At 33.1% G+C, this 21,243-nt stretch overlaps 1 protein-coding gene across 2 annotated transcripts; it reads left to right on the plus strand.

Moving 5' to 3' along the window:
* The first annotated feature begins 7,126 nt into the window (after positions 1 to 7,126).
* On the plus strand, positions 7,127 to 21,243 carry LOC131958139 (zinc finger protein ZFP2). Of its 2 annotated transcripts, none has more exons than XM_059323024.1 (2): positions 7,127 to 7,187; positions 16,230 to 21,243. In XM_059323024.1, the coding sequence occupies exon 2, from the start codon at positions 16,313 to 16,315 to the stop codon at positions 18,647 to 18,649; it is 2,337 nt and encodes a 778-aa protein (XP_059179007.1). In that variant the 5' UTR covers positions 7,127 to 7,187; positions 16,230 to 16,312; the 3' UTR covers positions 18,650 to 21,243. The 2 variants fall into 2 exon arrangements, with proteins under 2 accessions (XP_059179007.1, XP_059179009.1); XM_059323026.1 differs by lacking the exon at positions 7,127 to 7,187 and adding an exon at positions 7,211 to 7,440.

The raw sequence follows: 21,243 nt of genomic DNA on the forward strand, positions 1-21,243 counted from the left end.
CACTATATTTAGAGTTTCAGAATAAGTTATTTCTGATACTGTTGTTGAGTTTAGAATAAGATATTGATAATTATAAATAGCTATAATATAGCTGAAAAATTTAACCATATGAATTAAAGATATGTTTGGGTATTTTTTAGCCACTTTAACCTTTTTATTTATTTAATTTTATTATTTATCAAAAAAATCATTATTAAGGAAGGGAGTAAAAAGTTGAGGTTTAGTTGAACAAAATATATATACCATATTTATTTCCTCTAAAATAAAAATTATTATTTAGCCTTTATACCTTTTTTCTGTTTATTTAAAATAAATTTGAGTAATTTACGCAAATCTAGAACCTTCTATAGTCTTGGTAAACCCTTTTCTAATAATATATTTTGTTCACATCCTTTATTGTTTCAAATTTTTATGAGTGTAATTTATTTAAATTAAAGAAAATTTGTTTGTATATTTGTTTTGAATATCAAACTGTTTTCTAAATTTAAAGGAACAAAGGTCTGATAATCAGATTTATGCATATAAAAAAAATATGTACAAAATAAATATGGAAACAAGTACTTTAGAACACATATAAACATAAATTATGCTTTGATTTTTTTTTTTTAAATTACCCTTTAAAAATTGTACATCAATATTTCTCAACTTATGTTCTAATATTGATGTTTTCTGCACCTCGCAGAAAATCTCATTGATGAACCCCATATTTCTTTTTACTGATTCTGTAACACTGTTTCTCCTTTACTCTTTTACATATTGATTTTTCATTCATACCAGTAACTAAACAATTCAGTAAGTCTTCACCAATAACAACTCAGTAGTTTAAACTATCAGGGAATTCAGCGCTGATGTGACATGTTCATTCTCAAAAAATCTATTTATCTATTGCATAATAGACATTTATATAATTTTCATGTTTGTAGTGTGTGGCAATGTGTTATAACAATGTTCAGGGCATCATTACAATACAATGTGATACAACTATAGTCTAAGCTTGGTTGCTAACCTAGAAGAGTTCATATCTGGGTGTTGAGTCCATAGGAGTCCACCCAGCTCTGTTGAGTATCTGACTCACAATGTGGAAAGGAAAGTATTAACCGCCCTATCCCATCATTTACTGAGGTCACTGAAACAGGTGAACTATAACCTCCCCATGGACCTCCAGGTTCAAAAGTGTAACTTTACTTTTTATTGTGTCATTTACAGTGAAATGGGTCAAGGGGAGAGAATGAAGAATTTTTATGTATTGTATTTATGTTAATGTTACCTGTTTAAAACTAAACTAGCTTCCAGATTCCTAAGCTTCCTTTTCATTATTTTCTGTGAAATGTTTTTTCTCAACCTGTTTCAAGCAATGTATTAAATGTTGTGTTAGGGTTTCTACAGAATGAATGTTATAAAGTCTGCTGAAACAACTTAACTCTACTTTCATGTATCACTAACTAGACTTAAAGAGCCTGGAAACACCCAAAATAGAAATTTTACAAATTAATGCAGAAATAACACAGAAGTTGTATGTATTCTCATTTTAAAGCTAATTTTTCCATTATAATAACATCAACACAGTCTTGGAAATTAATAATTCATTAAAATACAACAGCATTTTTCTATGGACCCCTTATTAAATTACAAAAGCTCTCATACTGTAACTGCTCTTGCCCTATGCCACCCCACTCCCCCACCCCCACTCTAATAAAAGGCTTAAGTGTAATAATGATCAACAAGTTGATAAAATGGACATAAATATGGATTAATCTTAAAATATTCACAGTAAAAATAAAATGTGTATATATTTGATAAGATGGGAAAGTGTGGCCTAGCAGTAGAGCTCTAGGCTGGTAACTCAAAAGTTGCGAGTTTGAATCCGGGTTTGAACATCCCTGAGTACCTAACTCACGCTAGGGAATATAAAGGCTGTTGGGCATAGTCCTAACTACACTATCCCTTCATATGCAGAGGTCACAGAAAGATGAAACTTTACGAATTTTTATTTTTGATAGGCACTTTCGCATAATTGTTTTTTGACTATGTAGAAGAAATGCAATATGTCTAATTTTTAAATTAAAAAATGGCCATTTATTTTCAGTTTGGCAAATATTTTCCAAGTGTACTGTTATAAAAATATAATTGTTATTGTGAAAACTTAAAACTTATTTTTCTTGTGAATAAGTTTTATGGACAAATTGGATTTGTCCTGTATACTAATATAATGTTGCCTCAGTGAGTTATCAATGCATGACTGAGGCAGATCTGACAGTGTGGAGTGCATTTCTCCGTCTGCTACCCAGCCAACAGCAGAGGCAACAGTCGCTGAAATAAACAATTGTATGTATATTAAAATTGAGTTGATATATGCATCTATCAGACTATATAATTCCCTGTCCATTTGTGTGCAGCTTTCGGGAACAATTTTATTTTTTTAACAATGATCTAGGTATAAACCTGTACAGTAGGTCTCAAGTCATTGACAATTGTTCTATTATAATAAGATAGCTTTGATTACTGTTTTTGATTTACTCGAATATATATATAATATTTTTTTAATATGTTTCAAACTTGTTTACATTAATTATTCATTATCTCCTCTTCATTCTAGCATTACAATTTTTAAAAATTAATGATTCAACAATGCTACAGTTACACTATGATATACGTTGCTTTAGGCAGCAATTGATCATGTCTTCAGTATTTTATTGTCCATGTACATTTATTGAATTTCAATACTTATATACTTCAATGGAAATACATATAACTTTTATTTTAAATTTATTTTGTATGTAATGTATGGGGTAAATGTCAGTGCATGCAATAAATTTCTTATGGCGTCATAGCAGAATTTATGTTCTTTATTCATATGTTATGTAGAAGTATTGTACTCTGTAAGGCAATGAGCAGTTATATTTTTCTCAGCATACCATTTGACTGTTCCTTTGGTAGATTTCTTTTCAAAGCTTGATTAACCTGGAACAGAGATTAGTTAATGTGTCATTTGTATTCAGTATATCATCAAGAATAAAAATTTCATGAGAAGATAGCACTTAAATATGAATTTTAATTTATTTTGTTTCGTGTTTAAATTATCTAGTTATTTGACTCGGGTTTTTACAACAGGATTATTTACTATTATACACAGTTACCCAATGGTAAGACTTTTTGTGTTTGATGAAACGTGTGTAAACTGCTTGTGTCAACAACCTTATCTTCTTAGTATCCCTAACTGGGGGAGGCATGGAATATTTATCCTGAAGGTGTAAACATTTCTTGACAAATTTATACAAAAAAGGCCTATAAAAGTTTAAAACTATAAATAAGAAAGTGACATTTAAAAATAACTTTTTGTATCTGGCCATTGTTTGAGGATATTGGTAATATATTGCAGTGGCGTCGCTAGGTCAGGTGTCACCCTGTGTAATACTTAGTGTTGTCACCCCCTCCCAAGAAACAAAGTGTATATATATATATATATATATATATGTATATATAATGTGTGTGTCTGCCTACATAGGCCTGTAATATAAATATATCCCACATATGCATACATGTATGTGTATAAGCTTTAATCACTGCAGGCTTAATAGTAATGATGTTTATCTATAGTCTGTTAACAATACAGTTGGATGTAGCAATGTTTTCTCTATAGTTAGCACGTTTACTTCATGGTGTCAAACCCCCACCCTCTTGTTGATTTGTTCATAAAAGACTATGTAAATTTAATTAATCATAAATGGATCTGGCAAAAAAAACCTTTTTCTTCTGTACATTTTGCAATTTTTTGCCTTGGTGTCAACCCCCCCCCCCCCCCTAAATGGTGTCACAGATAGATAGATAGATAGATAGATAGATAGATAGATAGATAGATAGATAGATAGATAGATAGATAGATAGATAGACAGACAGACAGACAGACAGATAGATGTAGAATTTTAAAACTAGAGCACAGCTCTTTAGCAAGACAATTTACTCAAGAATTCTGTGATTGAGGTGGGGAAGTTGTGAGCATGTAGATTCTACTATGGAAGTGTTGTGGACTAAGCCTACAATATGTACAAAAAACTGAAGAATCTGCAATATTTTTTTTCAAATTTTTTTTTGTTCCTCTGTCAAAACATACCAGTCACTACAAGCTCATTCCGCGCTTTTCAGCTTTTCTCAATTCTTTCCTGTCCTTTCACAGCACCCTTCATTTCCATGTCTTCATGGGTCGACCCAATCAATGAATGATTTTTTTTTATGTTAAAGCCCCTCTTGACCCTATCATCTTATATCACCACAAAAAGCAAGACCCCTACCCAGTGGCGTAGCGAGGTCGGGTGTCACTCGGTGCGGCACTTAATGGTGTCACCCCCCCGAGGCGTAGGGGTCGTCCATAAATGACGTCACACTCGTAGGGGGGATCCGTAATTTTGTCACGATGTGTGATGAGGGGTAGGGGGGGAGGTTCAGATGGTGTGACGTCACTTTTTGAATTATTAAAAAGCAATGTTAGAAGACGAGTTTTAGCCGTTATTTCGCGATTTAGAAGACGGTTTTAATTAATTGTAATAGGAATTGATCAAAATACTATATGTTGACAGAGTTCTGATAAGATTTTGGAAAAATGTTTTAAGAAAAATTCAACTGCAATTTTGAGGGGGGTCATAGGCAGAGGCGTAGCGGCCCTTCCCGGCGCCCGGGGACAAACTTTCGATTTTCACCCCCCATCAAACTTTTCATTTGCACCCCCCCCCCTCGAACTTTTCATTTGCACCCCCCCCCCCCCTCAAACAAACTTTCGATTTGCACCCCCCTCGAACTTTTCATTTGCACTACCCCCCCCCCTCAAACTTTCAATTTGTGCCCCCCTAAGATCGGCGCCCGGGGACATATGTCCCCCCCCCCCCGCCCCCCCCCCCCCCTCGATACGCCTCTGGTCATAGGCTGAGGTGTGACGTCATTTTGATTGTAGGAAAAAAAGTCACAGGAAAAAAAAACACAGGAAAAAAAACACAGAAAAAAAGTCACAGGAAAAAAAGTCACAGGAAAAAAAGTCACAAATATATATTTGCATGATACTTGTTAATACTTTTATGTATTAAATATTCAGAGAGTGCAAATTAACTTAGGATTAATTAAATGTAATGTAATGTGTGTAGGCTGTATACGCATAGGAATTTTTATAATTCATCTAAAAATATTTAGTATGAAGTAGGTAGATTGTAATTATTTTAAACTTAAGATTAGTAGCGTTTAATAGAATGCTCCAAAGTCCACGGTTTTAATCCTGTTTTTTTTTTTTTTATATACCAACATTAAATTACCGTGAAATGGTAAGTTCGTCTGACTTGCTGCCCTCAACTCATGGCCACAATAGTTATGTTTAGTTCAACCACCTTTACTGCCCACATTTATCACGCTCATTACATAACAACACTTAGGATAAAAAAAGAAAGCCGACAAGGTTCAAAGGCTGTCATTGACGCATGACGTCAACAACACAAAATATGTTCGGACAATGCCTACTGAGGAGAGGCCGACCAGAGAATAGCCTACGGCAAAATGTGCCTAAATTTCTTTTATAATTAAATTTTCTACCGCGTTTTTAACTAAATACGTAACAAAAGTTGAGATTGTTGTGTAAATTATATTAGAGTATTTACAATTGTAATAAACCATAATGCTTTTAATGTCTATAAATAATTTATGCTATAAAAAATACAACCCACAACAATAAAAATACAAAATTTTACGATTCTAAACAAATAAAAAAAATATTTCTAAAAATATTTTTGTGACTTTTTTTTTGTGACTTTATTTCTGTGACTTTTTTTCCAAAAATGTTTTCCACTGTGACTTTTTTTCTGTGACTTTTTTTCCTAGCAAAAACTGTGACTTTTTTTCTGTGTTTTTTTTTTCCTGTGACTTTTTTTCCGTTTACCGTCATTTTAGGGGGGGGGTCTGGCTTTTTGTGACGACGTGTGACGGTGGGGAGGGGGGGGGGGGGGTAAAATTCGTCCAAAAAAGCGTGACGTAATTTATGGATGCCCCCTTAGCGACTCTTCCCGGGGACAAACTTTCAATTTTCGATTTGCACCCCCGCCTCAAATTTTTCTCTATATATTTTATTATTTTTTGTCTTGGTGTCACCCCCCCCCCCTAATGGTGTCACCCGGTGCCGGTCCGCACCCCCCCCCCCCTCGCTACGCCTCTTCCCCTACCAAATCATTTATCCCCCACCCCTCTTTCCTGCTAACAAACTAAATAAGAAACAATTCTAATAGAATTTTTTTTTTAAATTTGTCTTAACATTTTTTTTAAAGATATCCTATCACACTGTCTTACTTTCTTCTCCACAGTCAGAACCCTCTTTTCTTCTCCAGGAGTGTAATGTCACCCTTAGCTAAAATATAAAAATGACTTTATATTTTAACCTACCCCCACACGTGGTACAATATTGTTAAGCAGTTTTTTTCTCTAAAAAAAAAATTACGATTACGTGTGTGAATCAAATTGTATTTTTTTAAACTTATAAATAAATGTTAATAATAAATAATACAATATAACTGCAAATAATTTACTCTGAAAAATCACGTTTTACAATAAGTGTAACGGTACAAACTCCCCTTCGTCTCTTCTCTCCACCCCCCCCCCCCCCTCCCCCACCCTTCGCTTATCGACGCCACCTTGAAGGAGTTTCATTTATTTAAGGAAGGGAATGATTTGTAATCATCTAAATTGTGTGCCTTTATATATGGACAAACCCTAACACCTTTTGTCCTTCTGATTTCTGGTACTACAGCACAAAACAAAAATTTCCTCTCGGAGGGCGCTAGCGGAAAATATGTGTAGTTCTAGGCTACGCATTATTTCAAAATAAATTTGGCATGTTCCTGTCGGTTAATGAGTGTAAGACTTTTACTCGTATTGTGTATATAGAATCTACATCTACGTATTTCTTCATGTACATGGAAAATAAATTCTAGATACAAGTAAAATATTTTCATTTTTTTTTTTCAATAAATGTTAAATAGACTATGTAATAGCTATTTTTGCTTAAATTAAACGAGTACGATTAGTCTAAAAGTTTGGCTACCAAATGGATAAAAATAAAAATATAGTGCGCATGCGTTTGATTGTAGTCTTCCTTAGCCATCCGCCCTTCCCCCACATTTTTGTTTATGGCATGCTTGCTCTTTTGAAGCTTATGAATGGTATTAGATTTTATTTCTTTTTTGATATTTTTTTTAATGCATGTGATACACTGGTTTAACAAGCACTTCCAATTTTAGTTTAGAATGTGGCTTTAATCAAGCTGAAGCTCCTCTTATTCTCTATTTTATCATTTTTCCTAGTGACCAATCAAACGGGTCGCCATTTTCCTGACTATTGGCACATTCGGGTTAAGCTAGGCCTAGACTGACAAAAGTTAAATGAGTTGATAAGTTTTGTGAGTTTACTTTCAAGGTGAATTCATTTATGTAAATAATTTTTAAAAACTAGGTTTCTTGAGAATATTCCTTAATTACACGAAAAGCCTAGCATTAAAGCTTGGGTTTCATAAATTTTAAGTCTAGGTCTAGTTTAATTAAACTTAAAGATTATGTCCCTTTACTGGGCATTTTGATTTTTAAATGATTAAAAAAATTTTAAAAATATTTTGGGAAGATAATAATAAAAGCATCTCAAGCGGCAGTTCGATACCTCTGGATTTAGTAGATCTACTAGAGTCTAGATCTAATCTAGATCTCGACAGTCTAGATCTAGTTAGTAGTTAGTAGCATGCAAAGTCAATTAAGCTGCATTTTAGCACAGATTCTAGGCTCTACTCTCAGCTAGGGTCCAGATTCTTGAGTTTATTCTAGGCATAGAATCTAGATTAGTTCTAGATCTATAGAGCAAGACTTTTTTTTTTAGATTAAAAGATTATTGTAGACCCTATGTATTGTACACTACTATCAGTTATAGCAATAAGTAGGTACTAGGATAAATTTTGAAAATTGGTTTAATAGGGAAACAACCACTACAGTTAAAAGGAGCAAAAAATTACAATAACAGAACAGTTTTCCTTTTTGATGTAGCTCAAACGGTTAAATAGTTATGATTTTTTTTCGTATTAAAAAGAGCGGTTTTTTTAACATAGGTTTTTTTCCAATTTCTGTGATAGAGTTTTTTTAAGCGTTTACTAAAATTGTCATAGCCAGTAAACCAAGCGATCAAATTTGTTATAACTTTGTAGAAACTTTATTTATCATATATATAAGCATAATAAACAAAAAAATTAGAAATTTATAGGTGGAATTTTAAAATAATTGCAGTGAGAAAGGGGACCCCCCCTATTTTTGCAAAGATATTGCTTTTATATAATTGCACTTAAAACTGAAAATATATAAGTTATCAAGTTCAAAATAGGTTAAATTAAAAGAAATATGGATGTGTTTCTTAATGTTATCAAAAAATATGTCAAAAAGTTAAAAATTGTTATTTTTAAGGCTTTATACTGCTTATTTTTACACTTTTCGCAAAACCGATATTCTCTCAAAAAGTAAAAGAAAAATTAAGTCAAATTTGAACTAATAAGAATTTAAAGCTGAAAATTAGCCTGATTCTAGTTTACTCTATCCTTCAACAGAAAAACTCAAAACCTTTGTTTAAAATCTGTCTGTTTAATAAAAATATTGGGTATAAGAGGGTACCACCCTTTATTTTTGTAACCACGTTTTTACTGAATCTCAGTTAAAATTTTAACTATTTGAAATATTGAGCTCAAAATTGGTCAGAATAAAGATACATGGGTAAGTAAATAGATAATGTTAATTCTTTTATAAACCTTTAAAAAATTTTGAAACTATAAGTTTTTACGATGCAATTTCTGATAAAGCTTATTAAAAAAAAAAAAAACTCATTAAATTTGATTTTAAATAAAGTATTTATTTTAAAAACAAAAGCAAACAAGCAATGAATTTATTATAAATGGGGTATAAGTTTAATATTTGTGTTTCTAAGTTAAGTGCTTCATATTTTAAGTATAAATGTTTCTTACCTCAGCAATGATCATTCGTCAAGCCTTCAAGTTTCCGCATTTTACTTACAGTTTTTGAACTTGTTCGATAATCCAACAAACTGGTGTGTAGTTAAAATATTGAAATATATACCTGAAAAAAAATGTAAAGTTACTAATCTGAATTTTGGAAAGCCCTACTTCAATTCATTAATTATTGTAGTAATGTTTAGAAAATGAAATTAAAAACATTTATCTTTAATCTGAGAAAAGTTGACAATCCTGAAGAACTGGCCCATATTCATTGTAGCTGAGTGGTCTCTTTCTGAAATAAAATACAATTAATCTTTCAAAAGGAATCAAAATGATCATTAAAAAATGATTATCAAAAATTAAAATGAGAATCAAAAATTAAAAATGACTTTTACCTAACTCCTTGCGTTGCGGACAATCCTGAAGAACTGGCTCATATTAAATGTAGTTGGGTGGTCTCTTTCTAGATATAATACATTTAATCAAGCAATCTTTCAAAACAATAATTAAAAATGATTATTAAAAATTAAAATGAGAATTAAAAATTAAAATGACTTTTACCTAACTCCTTGCGTTGCGGACAATCCTGAAGAACTGGCTCATATTAAATGTAGTTGGGTGGTCTCTTTCTAGATATAATACATTTAATCAAGCAATCTTTCAAAACAATAATTAAAAATGATTATTAAAAATTAAAATGAGAATTAAAAATTAAAATGACTTTTACCTCACTCCTTGCGTTGCGGACAATCCTGAAGAACTGGCTCATATTAAATGTAGTTGGGTGGTCTCTTTCTAGATATAATACATTTAATCAAGCAATCTTTCAAAACAATAATTAAAAATGATTATTAAAAATTAAAATGAGAATTAAAAATCAAAATGACTTTTACCTCACTCCTGGCATTGCGGACAATCCTGAAGAACTGGCTCATAATTGAATAAAAGGCTGGATTTTTATTTTTTGCTGAAGTATGGTCTGTATCTGAAATATGACACTAGTACTTAGTATATGTTACACAGTATAAAAATGAAAGTAATATAATAGCAAATTTTATACCTCTCTATTAACCTTGCGGACAATCCTGAAGAAGTGGCTCAACATTGATCTTGAAGTGTCGTTCTATTAGAATATAAAAATAATACTTAATAAACAGTGCTTTCAGTTTTATAGATTTGCTTAGGAAAGGTTAAGGACTTATATTTACCTTATCCATTAACCTTGCGGACAATCCTGAAGAAGTGGCTCAACATTGATCTTGAAGTGTCGTTCTATTAGAATATAAAAATAATACTTAATAAACAGTGCTTTCAGTTTTATAGATTTGCTTAGGAAAGGTTAAGGACTTATATTTACCTTATCCATTAACCTTGCGGACAATCCTGAAGAAGTGGCTCAACATTGATCTTGAAATGTCGTTCTATTAGAATATAAAAATAATACTTAATAAACAGTGCTTTCAGTTTTATAGATTTGCTTAGGAAAGGTTAAGGACTTATATTTACCTTATCCATTAACCTTGCGGACAATCCTGAAGAAGTGGCTCAACATTGATCTTGAAGTGTCGTTCTATTAGAATATAAAAATAATACTTAATAAACAGTGCTTTCAGTTTTATAGATTTGCTTAGGAAAGGTTAAGGACTTATATTTACCTTATCCATTAACCTTGCGGACAATCCTGAAGAAGTGGCTCAACATTGATCTTGAAGTGTCATTCTATTAGAATATAAAAATAATACTTAAAAAACAGTGCTTTCAGTTTTATAGATTTGCTTAGGAAAGGTTAAGGACTTATATTTACCTTATCTATTAACCTTGCGGACAATCCTGAAGAAGTGGCTCAACATTGATCTTGAAGTGTCATTCTATTAGAATATAAAAATAATACTTAATAAACAGTGCTTTCAGTTTTATAGATTTGCTTAGGAAAGGTTAAGGACTTATATTTACCTTATCTATTAACCTTGCGGACAATCCTGAAGAAGTAGATCATCTGTGGTCTTGATGTTTTCTATAAACAATTTTTTTTTATTAAATGTAAAATATATTATCCTGTTAATAAAACTAGCCAAAAATATTACTAAAAATATTTACCAGTTCTAGTGCATTCCATATGTTTTAAGATGTAGTTCATCATTATCCAGTTTCAATTATTCTTTGCTGTCAAAATAATAGCCAGTTGTTATCAGCTTAATACATGTTGCAGTAGTTATGTTCAAGTATTACATTTTGAACTGTTTTTTTATTACATTATGAATAATAAATTTTAAAGTTAGATTTTGCTAAACCAAGAAATATTTGTTACCTGATCATATCTTTATCCAGAAAGAGCAGATCTCCCATCACCAGGTCTGTTATTACATTTGCCAGTTCAAGTTCATAGTCAGTAGCCAAAAATTCATTCTCATCTAGAGGGTTCCAGTATGCTATCTTTAACATCAGTTTTTCTTTAGCGCATTTCATTTTCTTAATATGTCCATAAAATTTTGTATTTGAGCCATCTACATCCCACACGTGTGATATGATTGAGCCTTGTAGTGTGTCGGGATGAAAGACCAGTTTTTGCAGCATATCTTTGGAGACAAGAGGTGTTTTTTCCAGTAGATCTGTATTCAGTGGTTGTTTTTTGTACAAAGTACTTTTAATTTGATCTGAAATGCGCTTTCTGGTAGCAGTGTCTTTCTTCTTTATAGCCAGTTCTTGTCGAGCCTTCACTTCAAATTGCAGAGCCTTCTGTCTTTTTAGTTCCTCATTTTTTATCTGTCCACCTCTTGTCACAGCAAACTTGATCAACTTACTTTCATCTTCTTGTTTCTCCAGCCATTGTACAGTTTTGTTTGTTATAGCTTTCACTTTGCCATCCAAAAATCCAAAAGTAGCATTGGGAGATCTGCGCCACAGATAATCTGTCATCCCAAGAGACCTCTCTGACCAAATGTTGTGGGTTGGTGCTGATGCTGCTTGGGCCAGCATTTCTTTGGATGGCTGAGCATAGATTCCTCCAGCCTGGAAATCTTTTAACTGAGCATTCAGTTTGGCTTGAAATGCACCAGCCAATCTTTCCATCACCATCAGCTGGTAGTCATCTGCATCAGCTACATAGTGATGGAAAGCAGGGTCACCAATGTCATTTCCAAACACATCCTTCGTTGCAGAGAGCATCAACTGAGGATCACTCACGAAACTTAAAAGGACTGTGTTTGACCTCTGAATGTCAGATGCCTAAAAATAAAATAAATAATTAAAATTGAATGAATGATTATATGAATTATAATTATAACTTTTATCAAATAAAAGATATGAGATTCACAATTTTAAACTCTGAATGACCTTACCATTTCTAGATTCTTTCTTTCATTACTGTAGAAAAGACTCATCCAAGGTCCAGTGAGTACTTTGCCAAAGAAGGCTAATGCTTTCAGCTGCTTAATTGTGTTGTCATCTTGTAAGTTATTCAGCAGTGTAGACTTCAAACTTGACTTGAGAGAGCAGACATCCCTGAGGTATGTTTTAAAATGTTCAATGTTGGAAACAATCACACCAGCCATGTGGAAGAGTACTTGCAACCTGTTTCCAACATATCTAACAACTAATCCTAGGGGCAAGTTGTTGGCCCTCAAGAATGTCTTAAATCCAGCGGGATCACCTTTTACTTGTTTATACCTATGACAAAAATAATGAGCTAAGATATGTAAAGAAATAACAAAAGAATTGTGTAGCACAATAGATAGTTGAAAAATATGAATGCATTAAAGAACAGTAATCACCTCATCTGGGAAAGGCCATGAATGCAAGTTACAGCCTTTCCTGCACCATCTAAGGATTCCAGAGTTTTGCGTGCAACCAGTGCTAAGCTGTCTAATGGATGAACATTACAGTTGAGCTCTAAAAGGTGTGTGTTAAAAGCAATGTTTAGTAGTTTTACAGCAGCATGGTTTGAAGGAGCACGATCAGTTAAGGTGTTGGTGATTGCCTTAAATAGTTTCTCTTTAACTGAGTTGACTTCAAGTCCATGGTATGCTGCATAAGTAGTCGCCACTCTGACTAAAGCATCACACACATGGTCTGAATAGTCAACAGCCTTACCTCCTGGGAGATCTCTGATGTTAACAGTGAGGGAGCCACTTTCCTCAGATATATGCAGTTCATTGATATGTGAACCTCCCAGGCTAGTTGCATCCCAAGAAATGGTTATGTTGTTGTTTGAAAGAATACTTTCAGCCACTTGTAAATCTGACAAAACTCCCAATTCATACGCCATCTGAGCCACTGTGGTTGAATGTGGAAGTCTTGTTAGTATTCTGCCAGTCAATTGCTTAACAACATATGCAACTACTTCAGAAGCTGAACAAACAGGAACATGATTGGTTAAACACATGAACATGGATTTACGCATTGGAGCATTATACATTTTTTCTTCTACTGGATTTATGGTTTCTTCTGGTATATTTTCTTCAGCCATGGCTTCAAAATATTCAGCACATTCTAGGTTATGGCTGGATTCATTTCTTACAAGATCAATCTCTTTCATTACATCGGCAAGTTTGCTTTCTAGATCAGTGATATTTGTTTTAAGCATACTGATTTTTGTGTTTAGTTTTTTGTTCAGCTTCTTAATATCTTTGTAGCTCTTATTTACTGGTTTAGGAGCATTTGATTTTTTTAAGTTTTGAAGCTCTAATTTCAACTGTCTGATTAATGCATTTTTTCTCATCTTGTCCTGATTGATTTTATAAGGAGCAAAAGTATGTTTCAAGTTTTTGTTCGCAGCTTTAAGATCATGTATTTGTTTGTACAAATCTTTCACAACTTTTTTGTTCTCAGTATCCAATGCGATGTTAATTTTTCTCAGTTTAGGGCAGTTCTCACAATCTTTCTTTAATTTTTTAGCTGGACTATGGGATGTGCTGACAGTCTGTTCTTTTATTTCCTTACATTTTTCTGCTCTCTTGCCTTTAGGTATAGGTGCTTCAAAAACTTTGTCAAGTAGGGCCACAATAGAACACCAATTAGTAGGTCTATGAATGTTTTTCTTCTTTGTTGAGAGTTCTGCAAACATTTTTTTAACCTTGTTGGCAATAACTAATCCACTGAGTTCTTGATTCATCAGAACATCTAGTATGAAGGCAGATGTAGCTGACATATTTTTGTTACAGTTGTAGTAAAAATACAAAATATGGCCATTCTTCAATTCATTTCCTTGGCTGTAGTCTTTGTAGGTGCTGATAAGTTGATCAAAATCCTTCAAAGTCCTTGTACTTTGAGCAAAGTCAGCAGTTTCCTCCACAACAGCATTAGTTAGTTGCTCAACATGCTCCATTTTCTGGAAATTTAGACTTAAAACACAATGTTAACAAAGCAAAAAAAAAAACAAGATTTACTGTTATGATGAATATAAGTTATAACAGAGAAACGAAATCTAACAAAAGAGGTGTAAATAAAAAAAATATTAACAATACTTTTAATTTAATCAATATTATTAATACAAAATGAATCTAGAATATAGAAGAATCTATGTCCAATTTAGATTTGGTTTAGCTCTAAACTTTAACTAAGATGCTGTAAATTTACTTTTAAAAACTATCAAAACTGATGTAACAGCACAACTGTTCAATTAAAAGTTAAATGTAGATCTTATAATGATCTAGAATCTAGATAGATCTACTACTAAAGACTAAAAGTATATAAAGAAATTGCGTTAGTAATAATGTAAAACAAAAAAAAATGTTAGTTGAATAACAAAACTAGTTACAAGAATAATAGTTTTTCAAATGAAAGAAAAAACAGGCAATTGGAATTCAATTGAGACAAATAGTATTAGTATTAATATCCTAATTATAATTAATTAAAACTAATATCAAATGATTAAAATTCAAGAAAATCTAAAACAAAGACCACACTACTACGTTTTTTTACTTTTAAACGCGAGTGCGGAAAAAACTTAGAACTGGGGCAAATGGCTTTTAACAAAAAAAACTGTGTTAAACACAATAAAAACACAAAAAAAAAACGAAATTTAAGAAAGAAAATGGATAATATATAAAAAATCTAGCTATAAAACATCAATTATTGAATAAATAGAGTGGATGATCGTAGATTGCAAGTAATTAATGCAAAGCATAAAAAACAAGCGAAAGTGTCAATCGTAAGATCTGGCAACTTCCGGTTAAAAAATTAAGGAATTTCAACTTTTATAAAGTTACTTCCGGTTCTACTTTCACTTTGAAAATGTAAACAATAGATGCCCCAAACAGTACACCTAACTGTGAAGCGTTTTTCAGCTGAGAGACACATCCAAACAATACGATTTTTAAAAGAGATAGACAAAAATGGATAAGAATGGAGATTTTGCAATAAAATTTCAAGTAGAGCCCATAGAGAAGTTTAGGGAATAAATCAAACTTACCTTATTTTCAATGAAACACTCCATAAAAAATAGTCCATGAAAATATTTTTAAAAAATATATAACACGCTAAGTCCATTTTTCTTCAAAAAAATACTCCTCGCAATAAAATTGACCAGGCGAAAACGGAGAATGATAAAAATTACGAAACACTCGCACTCGCGCGTCCGCCAACTCTCGGTATTTGGGTAACGGGAGGAAAATCTCGCCGCGCATCGTAAAACGGGAGCCAAATCCTAGTACCTAGCAATAAGTCTGTACTAAGGGACTAGAATAGATCTACATTTTGACAGATTTGTTGTTTACGCTCTGTAGATTTCATTGTTGCTTGTCCAGGAATAAGTAAACTAGGGCCATATTATATTATCATTAATGGATTTTGATACTCTTACAGTCTTATAGAATGGTTGAGAATAGTTGTTAACAAAAGGTATAGGCCTAACAGTTCATTAAATATTCTCATAACATTCACCCATGTTAAATTTATTTGTCTTGAAGCACACTAGAGACTAGCACAGAATACAAATGCCTTAAAAGCTATGTTCCATGAGGGGCAGATTTTTAACATTTTTTTAAGATTAGTTATATTCTTTTTTTATTATTTCAACCAAGATTTTTATATACATGTCTGGTGTTAGCTATAAAAACATAACCTCAATGAGCAGAATTAAGAATTTTCTATCATTGTATATCTGTTCAATTTTTTAGACTTCATTTCCATAATTTTTTTATTAGATAATTTATGTGACTTGAATGGCTACACATTTTGATATGATTTGATATGAAAATTAACTTTTTTTTGTTTTAAATTCCAGGTGCTGGCCTCATATACACCAAGTTTGATGTAGATTGTGTACCTTGAACCAGTTCCTCAAGAAACTACAATCTTGCTTTTAAAATGTTCAAAATAGAGCATGAAGGATCAATCAAGGAAAATCAAAATGATTTGGAGAAGCCTGCAGACGAACAACATGACTCAGCAAAGCCAGTGGAAGAACAAAATCTTGGAGAGAAGCAAAGAGAAGAACAACATCACACACTGTCAGAGGACAAACAAAATCATGCAGATAAGCAAGAGGAAAAACAAGATAAAGGAGAGAAGAAGCAAGATGACGGCTTATACAAAGTAGTTCAAGAGAAATTTAGACTGGTTAAAATGAAATACGATTGTATTAAAGAAAAGTTTGATGCCATCAAACAAGAATACGATAATGCAAAAAAGGAGTATGACATTGTTAGGGAGGAAATGTTAAAATTTGCACCAAATCACTTTTTAGGTGAAAATGCTGTAAAAGTCGAGTGTGAAGATGATGATGGTTATATGGACTTTGTTATTGAAGTAAATGACAGCTCAAAAGATGATGATGACGATGATGTAGTCCAATTCAGTAACATTAAGCAGGAGATGGATGACAGTTACACTGGTGACAATAACAACAGCACTTTAAGCTCACATGATGATGATTCCCATCTAGATATCAAGCCTGTCTTGTCAAATAGAAACTTCCATGGGAAGTGGGGTTTTCAAACTAATGGAGGTATCAAAACAGAGCATCAGATTGCTGCACCTGTTACAAAATCTGAAAAGCTCCTAAATGACCTGGGTCATGGGCTGTTTCAGGTGATTTCTCCTGGTCTTCATGATGAATCTGATGATAGCAGTTTTCGTGTTGTTAATGGGTGGAGTCTAAAGAAATCTAAAATTGGGATTTCCCCCAAGGTGCCAAAAAAAAGAAAACGTTCTTCAAAAGCAATAATTGAGAATTCTGATCTTCAGAATCAGGTCATGTTTGAAACTCCACCCTATAATAGGAAAAGCGCCTATAAGTGTGATGTTTGTGGTGGTGTGTTTGCTGGGACGTACAACTATAACAGACACAGAAGAATACACACAGGAGAGAAGCCCTTCTCGTGTGATCTTTGTGGCAAAGGATTTGCCCGTAAAGACAAATACACAATCCATTTTAAAGCTCACTGTATAAATGAAAACAGCGCACCTACAACCCCGACAGAAGCTCCTGTACAAGTGCTTCACGAAGAAGCTGAACAGCCTAAAGATAACCCAGAGCCACCTCAGGAGAGCATGGACAGCGAAACAATTAATTTCCTGGAAGCTGATCAGCAGTCTATTGAGCAACAGATAGCGGAGTCTAAGATGATGTTTGATTGTTCTGAGTGTGGTAAAAGGATTAAAGGTCTTCCAAATTATACCCGCCACAGACTCAGGCATGAGAATAGGAAGCCTCATGAGTGTGAAGTATGTGGGAAGGTGTTTTTAAAACGCTACAGCTACAACCGGCATATGACGATTCACTCTGGATTAAAACCGTTTGAATGTGATATATGTGGTCAGGGGTTTTCGCGTAATGACAAACTTATTGCTCATACTAGACAGCATAAAAACCCAAGAATTATCGATGGTGCTTCATTCAATTGTGATATTTGCGGCTTCCAGTTTATGCACAGTTACACATTAGCAAGACACAAATTGTTACACGCGCCTGGTCAAAATCCTTTCAAATGTGATATGTGTGGCATGCTTTTCAATCTGGAGTCCAACCTTACTCGCCATAAAGAGAGGAAGCACAGGGACGTCAATCCTTATAAGTGTACAGAATGTGGTGCCAGCTTTTCTAAAAACAAGGATCTAACCAGACACAAGCAGGCCCATGTTTGTAAAAAGCCACACAAGTGTAATCAGTGTGGGAAAGGATTCGCAGAGAGGTACCAGCTGTCACTACACAGGAGGTCGCACAATGCTTCCAAACACCACAAGTGTGATGTGTGTGATAAGACTTTCCAGGAGAGGTTAATGCTTTTAAGGCATGAGCGGGTACATGAGGAGTTGCGCGATACGATGACTGCAAGGCCTTATAAGTGTGACGAGTGTGGAAAAGGTTTCCCGGACCGTTCCAAGCTTGTCAGGCATAAGAGAACACACTCGATGCAGAGACCTCACACGTGTGATGTTTGTGGCAAAGGTTTCCCTGTACAGTCGAAGCTGTTGAGACATCAAGCCACACATCTTGTGGAGAAGCCTCACAAATGTGACATTTGCGGAAAAGGGTTCAATGAGAGATTTCGTCTTATGGGGCATATTGATAGAGTTCACTATGGTACACAAGTGTTTCAGTGTAATATTTGTGAGGAACCTTTCTTTGAAGAAGAAGAATTCATTAGCCATAAATTAAGTCATTCTGCATCGTTACCAGAGGTTGTTGAACAACCCAACTAAGTTCTGGGTTATATTACAGTGAGGTCTGATTCTTGATTGGCTAATCACATTTTGTTCTGAAATTTGAAATCATTGTAGTTGTGAAAGTAGGCTTTGTTGAAACTATAGTTTGTTAGGTTTTGTCTCTAATGCTTCAATTCATTCCCATTTAATTTTTTTTTTTGGAGAATTTAATATTTACTTAATTGTGTATGAATGTTGTCACTCTTGTTTTGTTGTTTGTCATGTTTTGAAAATATATTTATAGTGTATTTGTTTTATAAATACCAATATTCTAATTCCTAGTATTTATTAAATGATGGTAAAAGATTACAGTAAGTTAATCTAGCCTGTGTCACAAAAGATTATTCTATTTCTAGCTAGATTTATAGCATTTGCATTAATTGTAAGATAGTTGCATCATAGAGAAAATATATTTTTACACACATTACCTTTAGTTTAAAATTTGTATAAGCTAAGTATAGTATTTTTTCAATTACTTAAATTACTATTTAAGTTCTGTGTAAAAAAAACAACTTACTATTGGACAGTCATGTTAAATATACTGTTTTTTTTATTACAGTTATATTTTATGGTTTTAAATTATTTGAATAAGTAAAACTCAGTTTTATTAAGAGAAACATTTATATTTATTTATTATTTTTTAAGTGTCTAGATCTAGCAGTCAATAGTGTTGGCAGGATTTTCTCAAGTGAAGGGATGTTTAGTATAATTATATTGTGTTAGTGGGTCTGAGTATGTGCAATGGTGGCTGTTAACCAGTAACTTGTGGCCAACTATAAAACCTGGTATTTCATTCAAATATTTTTTAGCATGTCATTTTGATTTAATGATTGTTTAACCAAGTCTGAAAATACAAGAATACAATGTGTACTAAAACATAGTTTTAATTACATTGCTTAGCTACCAAGATCTATAGGCTTTTCTTGGCCAATTCATCTACACCAGCGGTTCTTAACCTCGGTTCAATCGAACCCCAGTTGTCATGTGAAACAGTCACAGGGGTTCAGTTCAGTGGAGGTCAAGACACACACCCAACTCTATGATTCACAATCAGATTTTGTCAGTGTGGACGATAGAACTATTAAGAAGGGTTTGCTAAGTGCTCATATGAGACTGGTGAGGTTCAGCACCCCCCAAAAAAGGTTAAGAACCACTGGTCTAGAATCTCATCTACTGGAATCACAATTAGAATATTTTGCAAAGCCAAATTATTTAGTCTATCCTAGTATTTTGCTTACATTTTTAGCAGCCTCTATGTACAAAAAGAATGCTGCTAGTAGTTGTAAATGAATAATGATGCAGTAGTTTGTGTACTGTTTGAACTATTGTCTTACATCTGAAATGCCTGATAAGCAATGTGCAGTACATTTCCTTTATTAGTTATGTTTTACCACTAAGTCCGTCTCTTATTTGACTTGAAGCAGAATCAACAATCAGGGTTATGTGGCATTATGTTACAGGCAGCATTGTATTTGTTTTCCTGTTTGAGTAAGAATAAGTAGATCTACATGTGTCAAACATGACTAAAAATGGTAGTATATTCTGATCATGCATCTTTCCCTACACATCCAAGAAAGTATTTTTATTTTAATCTTCAATCAGTTTTACAGCTGCAGATGATCAACATTTTCTGTTTGTTTTTCTACTTGTACTATGCATTATCATCATCCTTTCGTTCATTGGCACAACATTTGTTTTTCTACTTATACTATGCATCATCGTCATCCTGTCAATCATAGGCACAACCACACATATCCACTACTCCTATTTTGGATTCCTCCAATGCCGTCTGAAATTTTGGCCTGCCTACTTTCCTTGGGGATTTTTATCTTATAGGCCTATCTGTCTTGTGTTGTCTGATGGTTTGTGCAAGGTGGGTCTAATCCATCCCAATTTGTGTTTATATAATTCTTTGCCAATAGGGTTTCGCCTAGTTATTTCCATAGTTTGGTATTGGTTATTGCCTCAGGCCACCTGATGTCCTATAAGTGACACATGCATTAATTTTAAAAGTCTGAGGACCTGTTATTAACTTATTGCAAAGAATTTTAATACTCAGTGTCTAGGAGAAACATGAGACTCTTTTAAATGAGAAACCACATTTTTGAAACTCATCTGTCATTTCTTTTTGAGTTGTTGGCCTTGAGTTATTTGTTTGAACACGGGCATAGAAATGGAAAAAAAGGCCTAAACGTTATCTAATACTATCTTTTATACATCAGGCCAAAATCCTTATACAAAAAAAAACAGCCTGTCATTAGCATAAGTAACAGGTGAAGATAATGTCTTTATGGAAATTTCTTGCTGAAATCATTTTCACTTGGTTTCAATTTTCTTTTTCAACCCACTATCATTAGGCAGTAAAATTAAAAACTCAGGGAATGCTAGGAAAGATGTTAATAAAGAACACATTTATTAGTTAAATATATTTTTTTTATATACAAAAGAACTAATATTTAGAAACTGTCTCTTGGAGTTGATTGATAAATTGCCAATCCAAAATAGCATCAGCTATTTGAAATAGCGGAATAGGTTAATAAAGCTGTACACATTGCCATTTTGTAATTTATTTTAAATATGTGGGAGTTTTT

This window comes from Physella acuta, unplaced genomic scaffold, assembly GCF_028476545.2.
Source record: "Physella acuta isolate Inbredline_101_S28 unplaced genomic scaffold, ASM2847654v3 ptg001294l, whole genome shotgun sequence".
NCBI classification, from domain to species: Eukaryota; Metazoa; Mollusca; class Gastropoda; family Physidae; genus Physella; species Physella acuta.

Excerpts from the sequence above, each read along its gene's own strand:
- LOC131958139 (XM_059323024.1), top strand. The coding sequence starts at position 16,313 with ATGTTCAAAATAGAGCATGAAGGATCAATCAAGGAAAATCAAAATGAT.